We start from the raw sequence: 11,365 nt of genomic DNA, 5'->3' as shown, positions 1-11,365 counted from the left end.
CCCCCCGAATTCGTTTCTTTTGTAATCATGTACACCTTTTTAGCATATGTGGCCTACAAATATCTCTGACGTTCCTTTATTAAGTGTAGTCAGAGAGTGTGGTATATAAGCCAAAAGGTGTACAAAATTACAAAAAAAAAATGATTTCTGTGGAGTAGAGTTTTAGTTTAGTTAAAGTGTGTATCTGAAATTTCAATCATAGTCTAGGGGGTGCTTGTGTCTTAACCCAAATAAAGTATTTTAATAACTTTTGAGCCTCAAATACTTTGGGCCTAAAGCAAATGATTCACTTGCTTGTTGAAATGGTAGTGTGGCCTCAAATACTTTGGGCCTATAACAAAGTTAGTTTTTATGTCCAACTTACTTAAATATTGGTATGCACTAAAATATGTAAAAATTATATAAATCACATAGTGTAAAACATAAATTACCTCCTATCCCTACTCTTTTTAAATTTACAAAAAATCCCTTATTTTTAATAAGTTTCTGATACATAATAAAACACTTAGATACATTATACTGTATTCCATTTTATCCGTTTGTTGAGTAATTTTGGGGATCCGTTTGTTGAGTAATTAGGGGGATTAAAAACAGAAATTTGAATTAATGCCTACTTTTTATGTGCCACGGTTATTATTCCTTTAAATAAAGGCATTAACTTGTTTTTTAAAAGCAGTTATATTCCCTTAAAATTTGTCATTAGTCATCTTCTCTTCTTTTATGCAGTAACGAAATTTTTAATTTTGATTAGTGATCTTCCATTTTTTTTGGCAGAAACCATATTCAAATTTTCGTTGAAGGTAATTTTGTATCCGGTTTCGTAATGAATATTACGATATTGCTAAGGCATTCAGGAATATGGGAGAGTGAGGTTAAATACAATCAGTACAAAAGTGATGGGATAGTGGTTGGAGAAAATATTTCATATATGAATCTAATCTCAGCAATTGCTACTGAATTAAATATTGATGAATTGAAAAAAAATATTATTATCCGATATATTGTAGAGGGCAATTCTTCTCCGATGATAATTAGGAATGATATGGGTGTGAAGCTGTTTATAGAAATAAAGAAGCAAGAGGTTGGATTCAGTATGTATCCGCTTTGCATCGATACAAATGATAAAAGTACAGAGGAGTTACAAATTTTTGATTCAAGCAGTGGTGCAATTATGTGTATTGAAGGTGGACAAAGAGACGCTAATGCTCTAAACGTTGTTGAATCAAACATTGGTGATTCTTGTTACATACCCGAGATGGAGAAAGAAAATTATATATCGGATACAAATATATCAAATGTGGAGACGAAACAATTGTACAAGGATAAAGCAACTCTTGTGGCTGTAATGATGAAATACAAAATTAAAACTAGCTTCAATTTTAGAGTCAAACGGTCAGATACAAAAAGGTATATAAGTATTTCATATTTGATTTTTCTTTACACACTTTAGATAATGATATTTTTGGATAAATTAGGATTATTTACATGGTTAGTATATCACTTGGTGTTGGATGATTAAAAATTTATTTTGTATAAGTCAAAGATGGAATTATAATTGTGACAATTTAATTTATTTTGTATTCGTTTCACTGGAAGATAACGAAACTTGAATACATGGGATCAGAAAATGTGTACACATCAATGTTATGGACGTGTCTGTGAACGTGTGTAAATATCAAAAATTTTGTATCAAATCTTAAAGTTTCAAGTATACATTTTTTCTACTAACTAACAAATTTATATTGGTATAATTGCAGCTATGTTTTAGAGTGTTATTCGGAGAATTGTTGTTGGAAATTAAAGGCGTCTGTTAGGAAAAACACTGATATATTCAAAGTAAGATACTTCAACAGTGAGCATACATGTCCATTAAGGGATAGGGTATTAAGTAAAGTACAAGCTACTGTTGGATTTATTGGTGCTTTTACAGCTCCAAAATTGGTAAATCATAAGCGAAAACATACTCCAAATGATATAATTGATGATGTTAGGGAAATGTATGGTGTTGAGATTTCTTACCAGCAAGCATGGCGTGCTAAAGAACGTGCACTAGAGTTGATAAGGGGCAATCCTGCAGATGCATATAAAAATATGCCAAGATACATACATATGTTGGGAACGGTGTATCCAAATTCTTATATACGGATGCACAAATCAGAAAAAAATGAATTTATGTATCTATTCATTGCTTTAAGGCCTTTGATGAGAGGGTTTGAGTTCTGTAGGCCTGTTGTTGTTGTTGATGGTTCACATCTTAGTGGAGCTTACAAAGGGACGTTTGTATCCGCAAGTACTCTTGATGGGGCAGGTATGTCATGTTGCTGCATAATTATAATTTTTTTAAAATGATAATAATAACATTGTTTCAACATTATGTATCAAGTACATTAATATTGTGTGTTGACTATGTTAAGGTTGCATATTACCATTAGCTTACGGGATCGTCGATACGGAAAATGATTGTTCATGGACATGGTTCTTCACACAGTTCAAAAATGCATTTGGTGAGAGAGAAAAAATGTGTGTTGTTTCTGATAGAAACGAAAGCATAATTAAGAGTGTTAGTATAGTTTATCCAAATGTTCCACATTTTGCATGCATATGGCACTTGTGGAAAAATGTTTGTACATACTACAAGAGAAGTAAAAACACTCTAAGTGATCTGTTTTATTCGATGGCTAAGGCTTATCGGAAAAAGGATTTTGAAAAATTGATGGCTAAAGTGGAAAAAGTAGATGGCAGAGTTAAAAAGTATCTTGAAGAGGCTGGCTATGAAAGGTGGTCTAGATCTCATGCAACCGTGAATAGGGGTAGAATGATGACATCTAACATTGCGGAATGTATCAATGGTTGTCTTGTTGATGCACGGCAATTACCTGTTTTGGACTTTTTGGAAGAAGCCAGAATTCTATTTGGTTCTTGGAACTGCAAAAATAGAGAAATAGCATCTTATACAAAGAAAACATTAGGGAGGAAATTTGAAGAGATATTGATTATAAATGCGTCCAAATGTTCGAAAATGAAGGTATTTATTCATATATCAAATATTATGTATCTTGCTTAAATATTTTAAGATTTTTTTTTTATCAAAAAATCCAACAGTAACTTTTTTAAAAACTATTACAGGTTGTTGCATCTTCAGAATTCATTTTTTCAGTTTATGAAGGTGGTATAAGATACATCGTTTGCCTTGAGAGAAAGAAATGTTCTTGTGGTAGATTTCAGCATGATGAAATACCTTGTGCGCATGCAATGGCTGTTCTGAAGAAGAAGAATATCAAAGATGTACACCCATACTGTTCTGATTACTATAAACCTGATGCATTAGCAAACACCTATGCAGTTCCAATGGAACCAATGCCGGACAAAAGTGATTGGATAGTTCCGGAAAGTGTTTTGGAAGAAGTTGTATTGCCACCAAGATACAAAAAAATGCCTGGTAGACCAAGAAAAAAAAGAAAGAAAAATGCAGATGAAAAGCTAAGCGGAAACACAAATTGTTGTGGACGATGTGGACAAGAAGGTCACAATAGAAGAACATGTACTTTCTTTCCAAAAGATTCATAATGATTATGATTTGAGTTCCTTAAATAAATGTAATAGTGTAGCATTTGGTTCCACTGTTACACAGAGATTCTGATTCAATAAATTTCTTTGATCATTTCGCAGTGTGTTCTCTAATTCTTTATTTTTTGTTAAACTCTATTTAAATTTGACATTATATTTATGTATCAGATACTTTATTTTATAATCCTTACTCAAACTTACTTTAATCAATATTAATTGCGGAAATTTCACCCAAATTATTTTCAGTTCTAATTTAATTTGATTTAGTAATATAGTATCATGTGTGTAAATACTTAAAAAAATTTCATATTTTGAAGGCAAATAATTGTTCGTAATATATGTAAATCATAGTACTGAATATATCTTATGTGTACAAAAGACATTAATTATTTTTTAAAAAAAAAATAGTGTGTATCAAGTTTAATAACTAGTATCACTGTTTGTGATATTATATATTTTGATATTTCATGTATCATATACATAATTTAATTACGTATATAATTTTCTTTTTTAATATCATACAATTCTTTACTTTTTGTTAAACTCTATTTAAATTTGACATTATATTTATGTATCAACTACTTTATTTTATAATCCTTATTCAAACTTACTTTAATCAATATTAATTGCGGAAATTTCAACCAAATTATTTTTAATTCTAATTTAATATAATTTAGTAATATAGTATCATGTGTGTAGATACTTAAAAAAATTTGCATATTTTGAAGGGAAATTAATTGTTCGTAATATATATAAATCATAGTACTGAATATATCTTATTTGTATAAAAGATATTATTTTTTTTAAAAAAAAAAAAACTGGCGTGTATCAAGTGTAATAACTAGTATCACTGTTTGTGATATTATATATTTTGATAAATCATGTATCATATACATAATTTAATTACGTACATAATTTTATTTTTTTTGTATCATACAATATATTTACGTATATATAATAAGTATTTTTTTATGACAATAATTACATTAGTGTAATTATTATTATAGTTTTGATACAATAATGACATTAATGTCTCACTAACAGTATACATAATTCCTGAATTCATAACGGTGATAAAAAAAATTAAAGTAATAGAATAAACCATTTTAAAAATCAAAACAGTTTCATAATTTAACAATATGTGTTGTTATGTTAATAAATACTTCAAACATCTTGTTTAACTCCAAAAAAAAATTCAAACATTGAAAACTAACTAGCCTACATTAACAATTTCATCTTCAGATGATGGGTTTAATACATTCTTCATTCTTGGAGGGTCATCACTGTTGCTAACATATCCAGCATTCATCTTGTCGAGACCATACTTCAATAAAAGAATCGCATATCTTTTGCGAAGATAGCTACTCTCAAAACTATTACATGACATATTGATTTTGTCACTCAAAAATTCTGCATATACAGCTACAAACAGTCCGCAATCACTACAAAAACAATAAGATTAATTATAAGGATGAATTAGATACAAAAAATAAAATAAAATAATAAACAATACTCACAGGCTATCACTTTTTTGTTGCATGTTGTCTTGAGCAAACTCCACATTAAACGAATGTTGTGGACCCAAAAGTTCTCCAGTTTTCATGTCTTTATATGCATCCAATGCTGCCCAATCTGTTCGCTCATTTTTTTCAAAGAAGCCACTATCATGAAGGTAGTTTGGAAGGATTTGAGACAACTTCTTGATGTCTGTAAAATGAACTCTCTTCCTTGATCCCGAAGTTGAGTCATACACCCTTATAAGCCTTTCTTTTAGAACCACAACAGCCAACACCCAATGAAAATTTTCATCACAGTTTACAGGAATGTAAACCTCATCTACTAAATGCCATGGTAAAGCAGCAGGAATAGAAAAACCATTAATGATGTTAATGATAGACCTTTCATGAACTGATACGGCAGCAGCACGAATCATGTGTTCTTGTGTGGTAATTGTATCATCTGCATGGCTGTTATAATACCTTGAATATGCTTTGTTTATATGAGACTTAAACAAGCAATTGACTGTAGTATATCTATACTGATCCATGCTTCTTTGTTTGGACTTCTTGCGGAGATAGTAAAAGATTACATCTATATGCTGCAAAATAAGAGAAAACATAATACATGGTAAAATGTATTTGATAAGTGAAAAACATATGCAGGAACTAATTTGATACCCTAACTGATAAATATATTTTAAATAATCAAATTGATACTTAATATTAATAACAATCATATTAATAACAACATGATACAAAAAAGTGTAATAGTATTTGATACTTATTATTAACTAGATATAATATAGTAAGTTTTGAAGTGATACCTAAAAATCAAAATTCGACAAAATAATGTATATGATACCTCATCAGTCCAACATCTATTCGGCTGTGACATGGTATAAAACCAGTTCTTGTCCATAGGGAATGCGACAACAAAATCAATATAATCAACACCAAATGAAGCAGACTTTGCTCTGTATTTGTCCTCGGATTGTTTCCTACACACATATATAATTTTTAGAAACAAATTAAAATAATATTATACAACACAAAATTAGCAAGACATATTATAATAACTTACTTGTTCGCATGTGATTTTAAGAGACCTTTTTCAATCCATTGCGAGAACTCGTCGATCATACCTAATGGCAATTGTTCAAGAATACCACAACCTTCAAATGGATAGAGTGGGTGAACATCATCATCTATTTTTGCCTTGCCTTTATCGTTGGATCCAAAATCTGTCAAATATGGAGACCGTAAAATTCTTGCAGGCATCCTGTGTCGTGGTGCTGGAGTCTCAGTATCAGGAGGAAGTGAAGATTTCTTTACGGGTAGTTGGGTGGGTAGTTGGCTATCAGATAACCAAAAAGCACTCTCATTTTGTTCCACATGACTAATCAAACACAGTGGTTGGACATTGTTTTCCACTTCTGTAGATGTATCAACAGAAAACATACTTGTAGTGTGCTTTTCAATGTTGTGCTGAAGTGTATCAACATCATGTTCATCCGCATTTAAAATCTTTGTGTCTGAGTGAGAGGCTTCACCAGTTGTATAATCCTAATAAATATTTTGTTAGACTAAATTCGGACACAAACAAAAAAATTAATGTATACTGATTCATAATATTTGTACTTACATTTTCATTATTAAGAGAAACTTTTTCAATCAAAACATGACTACGCTGTGGTGAGTGTATAACCTCTACGACATCCTCCATCTGTTGTTCCTTTGAACAATCCATGTGATTAGGTGAAACAGATTGTTGGTCCACTTTATCTGTCTGTACAATACCAAAACATAATACATAATTCTATTAAATTAAAAGGCAGAAAATAAAAAGATGAATAAAAAAAAATTGTTTTTAAGTATCATATACAAACTTTTTCGATATTGATATCATTAACCTGTTCTTCAGCATCAACAGCAGATCCACCAATATCTTGATCAACATTATGTTTCTGTTCAAAAAAATAAAATCGATAAGTGCCAATGAAAATGAAACAAAAAAAAAAGAAAAATAATACCTTTTCAGTTTCATTAACCTGTTCATCAGCATCAACAGCAGATCCACCAATATCTTGATCAACAGTATGTTTCTGTTCAAAAAAAATAAAATCGATAAGTGCCAATGAAAATGAAACAAAAAAAAAAAGAAAAATAATACCTTTTCAGTTTTGTTGTCTTTCTCGCCAACAACTTTCATCAACTCAGAATGATTTTTTTTAATCAACTCCACAAGACAACCAACTTGTTGGTCAACCTATATGCAAATTACACAATTTATAAAGAATTCGTAATCAATAACAATAATTATAAAACATATAAGATAATCACAAAAAAATATATGATTGTAATACTAACATAACCCTTCAAGTATTGCTTCAGTCCCTCTAATTGTGAATTTTCGAAAATTACTTTTCGAAAATCTGAATTTACGGGAACATTAGATACATTGCCAGCTTGAGAAGTTGGTAAATCTGGAGTGTAAACATTCTGAGTTGGTTGCTTTTCTGCTGTTGTTGATTTGGAAACCTTTGTTTTATGTGGATGTACAACCTTTCTTCTCTTCGGTGGTGGGGTAGATCCTGTGCCAGAGACTCGTGTTGATCTCCTCAACAATTGATCCGGTGGTTCAGATGAAAAGTCTTCAAATCCAGGAACCTCTTGTGGCTTCCCAACATCAATATTAACATTTGATGTACCAGGTTCATCATGAGTTACATGACTGGGTTGAGGTAATTGCAGTGCTGTACATTCCTCTCCAGTTGGCTGTATATTTGTACAGTTATGCTGAAAAATAACAAAATATTGAATCATTGTTAGAACGAACAAAAAATGTATCGATAAGTACCAAAAAAATACTAAACAATTATATATTAATTACCTCAGTGAAAACGCTTTCCATAAACATCTCAAATTTGGGCTTTTCAGCCACAACTTTCCAATTGCAAATTCTTGGAATAAGATTTTGTTCTTTAACTGCAATCTCATTATCCAACACAGAAGCACATTCATATATCCATACATTAAGTGCATATGGCATACCATTTAATCGATACATTTTTTTCTCTGATTTAAACTCTTGTCTAAGTGAATTCATTAAACTTCTGAAAGCACGTTGACCCCACGGGTACTGCCGATAAGTGCCATCTTCAACCATTAAAAAATCTTCAATTGGAATTGCTGCAGTTCCAAGTTGAGATAATACAAAAGAGTGGATGAAAAACATGATAGCCATCTGAAGTTGATCATCAATATCATCCCAACCACCCAACATAAATCGATCTACCAGACGTTGTTTATTTACACTGTAATTAGGCCCCGGAAAATACCTCTGAACTAGCCTACTTTTTTTCGAATCTGGATATGTAAAATTCTTAATATTTCCATTGCATTTCAATCCAGTAATAATTGCAAATTCTTTCATGGTAAAGGTTAAGATATTTCCTTTAGCATGACGAATGTGAAGCTCCTCGGCTAGATTATCTTGCTCCACCTCTAAAAGGAGTAAACACTTTGTGATCTGACCTTGGTAATTACATTTAGGAATATTCAAATATGAACCAAATATACTATTCCTAAATAATTCTATACCCTCAACCCCCATCGATTCCTCTAAGTCTCTTAATATGTTTGAATTGTAAGTACAACCAAACTTAAGAGAGTGTTTGGGAATTTGTTTAACCACATAATTCATATTCTGCAATTGAAAAAGTGATATTGATATTTAATATAACATACAAGCTTAATATGATACATAAAATGCAAAAATAAAATTGATACATAATTCTAAAAACGTATCGTAAGTCAGCCAAAATGATACCTAACAGACACTTTATAGCCTAACATGATACAAAAAATTCAAATTCGTATTTGATACATAAGTGTAACTACAATTATAAGGCTGTCTACTTGATACTAACATGATATAAGTTTGTCTACTTGATACTAACATGATACAAAAAAGGCAAATTCGTATTTGATACATAAGTGTAACTACAATTATAAGTCTGTCTACTTGATACTAACATGATATAATTCTGTCTACTTGATACTAACATGATACAAAAAATGCAAATTCGTATTTGATACATAAGTGTAACTACAATTATAAGTCTATATACTTGATACTAAAATGATACAAAAATTGCAAAGTCATACTTGATAAATAAGTTTAGCTACAATTATAAGTTTGTCTAATTGATACTAACATGATACAAAAAATGAAAAGTTATATTTGATACAAAAAAAAATCAAATTCATACTTGATACATAATTGTAACTACAATTATAATTATGTCTACTTGATACTAAATGATACAAAAAATTCAAAGTTATACTTGATACATAAATATAACTACAATTATGTATCGGTTAGTATTTTCTGAATCAGATAAATAATCTAAAAAATATAATTGATACAGGAAATTAAAATTATATTCTTATTAAAGATCTATTAAGCATAAACCCCAAAAGGAGGTGACAACCAAGAGGATGGGCAACTGGGTATGATTTACATAATTTCTTTTTTGAATTTCAACTTATTTATAAGTACTACAAATATGAGTCTGTTAGCATTTTCTGAATCAGATAACTACTCTAAAAAATAAAATTGATACAGGAAATTAAAATTATATTCTTATTAAATATCTATTAAGCATAAACCCCAAAAGGAGGTGACAACCAAGAGGATGGGCAACTGGGTTTTGATTTACATAATTTTTTTTTGAATTTCAACTTATTTATACATTAGTAATACTTAATAAACAACATGTACAAAAAAAAAAAGTATTTTCTGAATCAGATAAATAATCTAAAAATATTTTTTCTGATAACACAAAAATACATTGCATGTGACAAAAAAAAAATTAAAAATAAAATCGAAATACGTACCGGTGGCAGTGGAGGTCTGGATATGGCCATTGCAAGCTTTCTACCCCTCTTCTTGGGTGTCTTTGCATGTGCCTCATTTTGTGTTTTATGATTCTTCGAACTTTGGTTATCCATTGTTAGAAAAAAATGGCGGACAGAGATGGCGGACAGATTAAAACGACGAATGCGTACGGACGGAGGCGGACAGACGAAGGCGTACGGACGGAGGCGGACAGATTAGACGACGGCGTACGGACGGAGATCACAACTTTGATTTTCAAAGGAGGACAGGTAGAGAAAAATGGCTGACAGCTTAGAGGAAGGCGGACAGACGGAATCAAAGGCGGACGGACGGAGAAAATGGCGGACAACTTAGAGGAAGGCGGACGGACGGAAGGAATCAAAGGGAGACTGATTGAGAAAAATGGCTGACAACTAAGAGGAAGATGAACAGTTTAGTAATTAATTAGTGGGAGTGGTGAAAAAGGTGAAAAAGGTTTCTTTATTTTGGGAAAATAAAGAGTAAAATAAGGGATAATATTTAATTGGTTAGGATTAATTATGGGAGTCGTGTATGGGTATTTTATTTGGGGAAAATAAAGAGTATAATTAGGGGTAAGATTTAATTGGTTTGTATTAATTAGGATTCTAATTTATTTATGTATCTGTTAGATTAAATTTATTAAAAAATAGGGATTTTAGTAATTTTTAAAAAAAGTAGGGAAATATGGAGAATATGTAAACTTAAGTTGTATATTCATGTAATTATTCCCTAAAATATTTACTCAAAAACTATCAAATTCTATGAATTTAGTTAGATTGAATTACAAATCAATGTCGGAAGAGTATTAATTAATCATGATAGAGAAATCATAGTATATGTGAATAAATGTTTCATGTATATGTAACTAGGTTCAAAATTTGAACTTGTGTACTAGCTAGCTACTTCAGGCCCACATCTTTAAGATCAATAAGCCATGAAGCCATTTTACTAGTCTATCAGGGCTACAAAATCCCATATCTATTCTAACTATAACTGAAACTTATCATAACAACATATACCAGTAACATCTCACAAGTAGAGTCTGAAGAGTGTGGGTATACAAAAATTCTACTCTTACTATGTATGGGTTGGGGTTGAGAGATTGTTTACCTTTAATTATTATTAAATATAGGTAGTGACCAACGAGGTGAAAATTATCCGAGAAATCGAATCCTCACCAAAAGGTGAAGTTCGAGGCATTAACATTTATAGATTGATGAAATACACATACTTCTTATTCAAAAAATAGACCTATAGACTAAGCTACACATGTACAATGCATAATACAATTTTCTCGAATATTATAAAATTTGAATAAAAAATGTTAACATCAAATTACTATGGGTGGATGAGCACTTGTACATTAAGAGTGTGGCCA

General features: G+C 30.7%; 2 protein-coding genes across 2 annotated transcripts in view; both read left to right on the top strand.

Annotated features, from left to right (window-relative positions):
• The first annotated feature begins 416 nt into the window (after positions 1-416).
• LOC107009785 lies at positions 417-3,627 on the top strand. The gene is made up of 4 exons (XM_015209121.2): positions 417-1,407; positions 1,758-2,308; positions 2,415-3,025; positions 3,127-3,627. The coding sequence occupies exons 1-4, from the start codon at positions 824-826 to the stop codon at positions 3,565-3,567; spliced, it is 2,187 nt and encodes a 728-aa protein (XP_015064607.2). The 5' UTR covers positions 417-823; the 3' UTR covers positions 3,568-3,627.
• Positions 3,628-10,091: 6,464 nt separating this feature from the next.
• LOC107009784 (agamous-like MADS-box protein AGL61) overlaps positions 10,092-11,365 on the top strand; it is a 3,097-nt gene continuing 1,823 nt past the window's right edge. Inside the window, exon 1 of the mRNA XM_015209120.1 lies at positions 10,092-10,235. Within this exon, the coding sequence (XP_015064606.1) occupies positions 10,092-10,235 (144 nt within the window). The remainder of the gene's footprint in view (positions 10,236-11,365) is intronic.

This window comes from Solanum pennellii, chromosome 2, assembly GCF_001406875.1.
Source record: "Solanum pennellii chromosome 2, SPENNV200".
Lineage (NCBI taxonomy): Eukaryota > Viridiplantae > Streptophyta > Magnoliopsida > Solanales > Solanaceae > Solanum > Solanum pennellii.
Note: the sequence above shows the minus strand (reverse complement) of the source record. Positions and strands in the feature narration are given on the sequence as shown.

Excerpts from the sequence above, each read along its gene's own strand:
- LOC107009785 (XM_015209121.2), top strand. The coding sequence starts at position 824 with ATGAATATTACGATATTGCTAAGGCATTCAGGAATATGGGAGAGTGAG. Across the intron at positions 1,408-1,757 it reads AAACGGTCAGATACAAAAAG|CTATGTTTTAGAGTGTTATT; the intron begins GTATATAAGTAT and ends GTATAATTGCAG. Across the intron at positions 3,026-3,126 it reads CCAAATGTTCGAAAATGAAG|GTTGTTGCATCTTCAGAATT; the intron begins GTATTTATTCAT and ends AAACTATTACAG.